The 7650-nt window shown below is 30.7% G+C and overlaps 1 protein-coding gene across 1 annotated transcript; it reads left to right on the forward strand.

Annotated features, from left to right (window-relative positions):
* Nucleotides 1-3709: 3709 nt before the first annotated feature.
* On the forward strand, nt 3710-4628 carry LOC106301837 (MLP-like protein 328). The gene is made up of 2 exons (XM_013738318.1): nt 3710-4010; nt 4126-4628. The coding sequence occupies exons 1-2, from the start codon at nt 3824-3826 to the stop codon at nt 4392-4394; spliced, it is 456 nt and encodes a 151-aa protein (XP_013593772.1). The 5' UTR covers nt 3710-3823; the 3' UTR covers nt 4395-4628.
* The last annotated feature ends 3022 nt before the right edge of the window (nt 4629-7650 follow it).

The following is a 7650-nucleotide window of genomic DNA, read 5'->3' on the forward strand; positions in this document are numbered from 1 at the left end:
ACTGAAAAAACCTGCCACGAAATTTCCCACGAATGATTTTCGTGGCTTCAGTTTTTGTATTTATCCCTGCCATATGTGCAGGATGTGATTGGTGTGAATTTTTTCGGTGGGCTTACCACGGTTTGCTACGATCAAATTCGTGGAAATCACTTTATTTGTTTTTTTCTGGCCGACTAAGATATATTAATATTATAAATTTCGATAGCCACAGTTAAAACGTAGGAGTATTTGCTACGAATTGCATACCCACGATTATTAAGTGGCAATTTCGTGGCTAACCCTGGCCACGAATATATCCGTAACAATTTCGTAGCAACGTCTGCTACGTAAGTTTACGATTTGCCACGTTTTTCTTTCTCGTAGCATTTCGTAGGTAGATCGTAGCTTTTGCGTTTTTGCCACGAAATACGCGTGGCATTTTCGTGGCTATGGCCCTGTTTTTTACGAGTGTAGTGCACAAAAATTTTAAAAAATAATTTCTAAAAAGTATTTTAAAACATATAATTTACAAATCATTCAACCAATTACAGAAATGACTGCAATATCTAATTGGCTACACAATTTTTAATAAAGTTAAAAATAACATAAACATATCAAAACATCTTTTATTTTAAAACAAAAACAATCTTCCGGAACGTTATCTATTATCAAACTGAGAGAGAATTATTTTGATTTTCTATCGATGGGACATCAAAGGCGTGAAAAACGTACAGCCAATAATCTTGTTTCTTTCATTTATTGATCTATCTATCCCAAAGATCTGCATTATTTGACATTTATGATTTTCTGTCTATTTACATGTCCATCGTGAACAAGGAAAATAATTATTTTATATTTTTATTGGTACGTCTTATCACACCAGTAAATATATTTTATTTTAACATTATGGTTACCAATCCTAAATTATCTGAATTTAAACAATATATTATAATCTACAAGAATTGGCTCGCAACAGACAACAAATAAAAAAAAAATCATTTGGAGATTCAAGTGAAAATGATACTAGCACATGCACAGGTAAAAACTCTACAAATTAATAATATTGAGATTTTGAAATTTTATAATTTATAAATATATTAATTTACAAAAGTTTCCTTATTTAGATTTTTTATTTTAAAATATATTTATTCTAAGATAAAAACTATATTTGATTTTAATGTATAAACATTAATTGTTATTTTTAAAATTTGACATTTATATTAATTGTATTATATTATTTGGTGTACATAATATATATTGCATAGAATTTAAATGGGGTTTAGATATTATATTACTAAATTTCATTAAAAATATAATGTGTTAAGAAAATATAAAGATAATTTCATTGTGAATTAAAAACAAAAAATATAATAATAGGTTCTTACTTATATAAATTATATATACATATAAATTATATATACATATAAATTATTAATTTTATTATTTTATCGGTTTGTGTTAAATTTTAAACCAGTCCAAGTTGGGACCATCAAAATTTATTAATTTATAAAAATTATTAATTTATCGAGTATTAATTTATAGATGTTGTAATTTTTGATTGAAACTCGTTAGTTTATCTGTGAACCTAACGAATTGTTAGAAAAGCGAAAACATATGAGAATTTGCAGGGAGGAATTTTAAATATATTTAATTATTATGTATATATATTTATGCAATCGAATATAGTAATTGAATTATGTAGCCAACCATTTAGTTAAGCAGTAATAGCAATTTCTTTATCTCCTTTATTTTCCGTCCTATAATAAGTTGCTTTGCAACAATGTTAACCTAAAAACGGTATAAATTTTAACATTTACATCCAAAAAAACTTCAAAAAGATAAAAAGGTTATCTTTTAGTTTGATTTGTTGGCAGCATGTAATATAATCGCCACAAAGGAATTTCGATGAGCGAGTTGGTGCCACGAAATCGGCCTCCGCGGACTCGTTTTAGAACAAGATTGTAATTTGTTGTCATGTTTAGAAATACAATGATTTAAAAAATAGAATACAAATGAATAGAATAATGAAAGTTATACAAAATAGTATTTCAGTTAGGCCCTTTCAGTCCGGATACAGTTCGGTTTCAGATCAGTTTATTTGGTTTTTCTGTTAGTAAAATATAATTACCATTCTAAATTTATATTTACTTCGGTTCGATTCGGTTAAATATTTTTGGTTTTTTAGGTTTTCGGATTTAAACCAAAAACCATTATTTAGTGTCATAATATATAAATTTTAGAGTCATATGTTCAAAGCAATCATTTATTAAAAAAATGGCAGATGTTAATAAAAAACAAAATAAATAAAATGTTTCTATCATCAAATAAAATAATTAATCTAGATCCAAAACCAAGGTTCCAAATTTTGAAATAAAATAATGAAAAACAAAACACAATCATGAAAGAAATTTTTTACACTCTCCCATACTTAATGTTCATCAAAGTTACGTTTCCTCTGATTGAACAGAGAACTCCGTTCATTTATAGATAAGAAAAGTTATGAATAGATTCTATTTATTGGTGTCCATCAAAACTATACCTACTCTTCGGTTTGGTAGATGGCGAAAGAAAGCAATAACAGTAAAAAAAAAGACTAAGAGAATAAGAATTCTCAGGCTGCGATGAGTTGTTATTTGAATATAGTTTAAGTGGTATTCAGATTAGAGCTTCTTTACTAGTGTAAGAATATGGTATTAGCTATTAACAAAAAATAAATTATATATCAAATAGCTTTTCATGTATCCATATATAATATATATATGTTTCTGTTTTAGATCGGTTATGTTGGTTTATTCGGTTTAACTAGTTATAAACCGAATTATATCCAAATTCTACAGTTTTTATAAAATCACATCCACTCGGTTTATATTGTATATACCAAAACCAAACCATATTGTTTCTTTCGGTTTGGTTCGGTATAGTTTGTTTTTACCATATTGATTCCATATTATTTTATTTCATTTACTATTTGTTTTAATCATCCATGTTTTATAACAATATTACATCATTAGAATGAAACTTGTTTTTAATTCCGTATAAATGATAGTTTTTTTAAGAATCTACATGAATGAATTATTTCATACAGTTTTCTCCCACAAATATTTTATACAGTTGCATCCATTGATTATCTCTAAAGACAATCCGATATATATGACTTTTAAGTTTACAAACACTTTTAATTTTTAAAAGATGTTAACCAGAAAAGAAAACAAAAATATTTTAAGAAGATGAAAAAATATTTTAAGAAGATGTCAGTTTCAGCCAGTTTTCCTGTCGGATTCACCTATTTTCTCTTTTGGGAAAAGACGATAGTGATTTTTTACTAGCCTCACTAAAATATTATGATTCATTCCATGGCTTGAATTGATTATGATATTCTAGCCTTGTAATATACTCTTTGGCGACGGTTTCAAATTTCAATGAACGCGTACCTGAAATCCAAATATATATTTATACGTTCAAATTGTAAAATAAACAACACCTAAACAATGGTCATTTAAAATGCAATATTTTTTTAATATGAATGACGGTGATACTCGTCATATGGTATGCATTATTGCATTTTGTCAAACCTAATTATTAACATGATAAGGACTTCGTAAACGTGAATTACGTGACAATACTACTTTTAACTTTTTTACGCAGAATACATTTACACTTACTCCTGAATAATATGCACGGCCATCAACTCTTTTCGTCAAATGAAAGAAAACATGTATTTACGTTTAAATTAACCGTGACCCTCTCTATATAAACGAAGAAGAACACAAGCAAAATCATTCATTCATCAGCCAAAGAAAAAAAAAACAAACTTCACTCAATACCCAAAGAAGAAAAATCAGAGATGGCGACGTCAGGAACATACGTGACGGAGGTTCCTTTGAAAGGATCGGCGGAGAAACACTACAAGCGGTGGAAGACTGAGAACCATCTCTTCCCCGACGCCATTGGCCACCACATTCAAGGTGTCACCGTCCACGATGGTGAATGGGACTCTCATGGCTCCATCAAGATTTGGAACTACACATGCGGTAACAATACATTTATTTTTATGCGACTGAATTGTCCAAACATATATATGGTGCTATTGATTTGGTGCTGACTTAGAACATGAACATATGTATGTACAATTGTATATCTATGAAGATGGGAAACAGGAGGTGTTCAAGGAGAGGAGAGAGAATGACGATGAGAATATGGCGGTAACGCTCAGAGGGCTCGAAGGTCACGTGATGGAGCAGCTTAAAGTCTATGACGTCATCTTTCAGTTCATTCAAAAGTCGCCTAGTGATATAGTCTGCAAGATCACTATGATATGGGAGAAGCGAACCGATGACTCGCCTGAGCCCATCAACTACATGAAGTTCGTCAAGAGCCTCGCTGCGGACATGGACCACCACGTTATCAAATCCTAAATCCGTTCCCAACCATCATCACCAGATTCCCCACCGTCATATATGGCTGCCTTGGTGTGTGTGTGTGGGCGCGCGACTTCGTATGATGTTATAATAAATGGGGCTCTTGTATGGTTTCTTTAAAATCATTATATTGATGTTGTGTTGTAATATGCTTTGATGTTGTTATTATGGTGATTAATCTCGAGTTTGATGTATTATCAGTTAAATATATGTATCGTTGTTAACTAATGATTTCCAAAAAGTAATGCTCTCCTGTTTACCCATCGTTCGCAAAGAGTTGAATCCACAATATCTACATTTCAAAATATAGAAAGAATGGAGGATCCAGTATTTTTTTTTTTTTTTATAACTCTGGAAAGCCACATTCCCAACTATCCCCGGAAGGGGTTCAGCGCCCCAACGGAAGGGATGTTAAATCCGTTGTGGCCAAGGCTCGAACCCGGGTGGCGGGCAGTACAACTGTACCTCCTTTACCACCAAGCTACGCTTGGTTAAAACTGTTGTGGGTAAACTTTTTATAGTGACTGACCCCACCCCAAAAAGCTCCGCATCCAGGAAAACCCCTTAGGATTTTTTTGGAGAGGTTTCAGTACCACCCCGCCGACAGAGTGTCGAACCCGCGACCTCTGGCAGTCGTGTGTGAGAATCCCTTCAGTACTGCCGTTAGGCCACCTGAGGTATCTCGGATTCAGTATTTTTTCCGTAGTAGATGGATATATATATTTGACATATTATGTATTATAAATCTAATACATTATTGTGTTCTTAATGGATTCTCAATTTTATGTCTGTCGTACATGGTAGATCAGATCTTCCCAAAATAAATTCATCACAATATTAATTTTCCTAAATTTAATTACATGCATGTTAATATCATGTTTTGTATTTTTTTTAACTTTTAGGTTCTTAATATATTGATTTGAATTTTTATAAATTGAAAGAATGCTCAATGTCCAAAAGTGACAAAATAGGTTTTGTTCTAAGAATACGATAAGTGAGATCAGTTGTCTCTAATTAACAAAATTCCCATAACTTATTGATTATCTGTAAAGAAAAATCCTATATGGCTTTTACGTCATAAAAAAAATACTTTTAAAAAGATGTCAACAAAAGAAATCTTTTAGGAAGATATCAGTTTCGACCAGGTTTCCTGTCGGATTCACCTGTTTTCTCTTTTGGGCAAAGACGATAGGGATTGTTGACTGGCCTCACTAAAATATTATGATTCATTATCCATGTATTGATATCCGAATTTTTTACATCAACAGACACTTTATCACTTTTTAATTACATCCAAGGCCACAATGCACTTGTAAGATATTTTTTCATGGGACTTACAGAAAGAATATACAGATTTACCCTTAATGAAAAGAAAATTATATCTTTTTTAGACTAGAGAAAAGATAAAGTTTGTTTCTTTATTATTATTTAACTTTTTAATAATTTGTTTTTGCTTATTTTTAAATTAAAAATACATATAACAAATTTTGTTGATATAGTAAATTATGTTTTTTTATTCTCTATAATTTGATATCTACTTTGATATATTTTTTTGTTATATTTTAAAATATCTACTTGTACACGTATTCAATGATTGTGTTATGGATGAGTGATATGTAGATGTTTGAAGACCGTAGATAACTACATGTAGAATATAAGCATGGAAAGACACATGTGGATGAGTGTGGGAAGATAGTGTGGACGGGTAAACATGGATGAGTAAATATGGACGACTATTTGTGAATGAGTAAAATTATGATTAAAAATCATAATTTAGCATACTACATATCTCATGGTGGAGGATTGTGACGAGCTCGAACCAATGCAACTTCACCGAGCTCATCCACGACGATGTTGAGCTTGGAATCAATGGTGTGGCTCACCGGGAAGAGAAGCTGACTCGTTTTGACCGATGGTTTTGGAAGAGGAGCTGACTCGTTTTAACTTTTTGGTTTGTTTAGCTTTGTTTTCATCACTCAAGCTTGTTTTTTTCCCTAGACATGTATGTGGTCGTAATTGGTTTGAAGTTATTAATTTGTTCATCTTTGATATTGTGGACACATTGACATCCATATCATAGCCTTTCAATATGTTACGTTTTTTTAATCAATGTTTAGTGTTTAAGTTACTACTCTATCCACCACATCAAGCTTCAATTTTCTATCCACAAATTTAAGAGATCTCTCTTGTTCTTTATTCAGGGTTATGTTAGTGTTCATATCCACAACATAATCAAAATCTCCATTCATGTCCACAGACAAACATTGTTGTTGGAGTTGTGACATTAATCTCAGCTATTGTGGAGTTTGCTCTGATGAAACTTATGGAATTTTTACATTCTACGTCCACGCATCACCCGTCCACACATCATCCGTCCACGCATCAAATATCTGTTAAGGGCAAAGTTGTCCACAGTTTATTGCTGGCCCACAATAAAGTACCTCACATGTAAGAAGTGGCTCTGAATGTAAAGATAAGTCGAAAAGTGGCTTAGAGAGTAATCAATTCATTTTATAGCCTTGCTTTGTACTGTTTGGCGACGGTTTCAATTCACACAAAGCCAAATAAATATTGCATACATTCGAATTCTAAAATAAAGCATAAAGTCACACACTCTGGAGACTAAAACACATAATTCATTAATCTATATATAATCCCAATATAGTTGGGTTTTTTTCTTTATACTAGGATAAGACCTGCGCCTTGCGCAGGGTGAGTTTATTTGTATATATTATCAATAGTTTCTTTTATATATTTGATTATTTTATTTATATATATAAAATATTTTTTGTTGTTATTATATAATTTCTTTCTGATGGATTGGATCAATTTTATTAAAAATAATGGAACAAAACTATAATTAATACATCATGGGTTGATCGGATTGGACACTAAACAAATTATAACATAAAAACTTTATTTTTTCCATCGAACACATTCTTGAAAAAAGTGAACACTATTGTTTTCACAGTTGAATTATTTTGACTTATATCTTCCTTATGGTTTTGAAAGCTTTCAAATCAACCATCGAATTGATACATGTCATTTTAATGTTTTTAGTCATATACTTAAGGAAAACTTACATTTTTGTAATTTAATGTCGTTTTAAAAATTCAAAATATAACATATAAGAAAAAAATCTAACATATAATAAAAATATAACATATAAGGTGTCCTCATTTTTGTATTTTAAATCATTTTTTTTTAAAAAATATAACATATAAGGTTTCTTTATTTTTGTAATTTAAAGTCA

Source organism: Brassica oleracea, chromosome C7, assembly GCF_000695525.1.
Source record: "Brassica oleracea var. oleracea cultivar TO1000 chromosome C7, BOL, whole genome shotgun sequence".
Taxonomy (NCBI): Eukaryota; Viridiplantae; Streptophyta; class Magnoliopsida; order Brassicales; family Brassicaceae; genus Brassica; species Brassica oleracea.

What these genes read in the sequence shown, in the direction of transcription:
- LOC106301837 (XM_013738318.1), top strand. Translation starts at nt 3,824, where the DNA reads ATGGCGACGTCAGGAACATACGTGACGGAGGTTCCTTTGAAAGGATCG. An exon ending in GATTTGGAACTACACATGCG is followed by an intron (nt 4,011 to 4,125) that starts GTAACAATACAT and finishes ATATCTATGAAG; the next exon opens with ATGGGAAACAGGAGGTGTTC.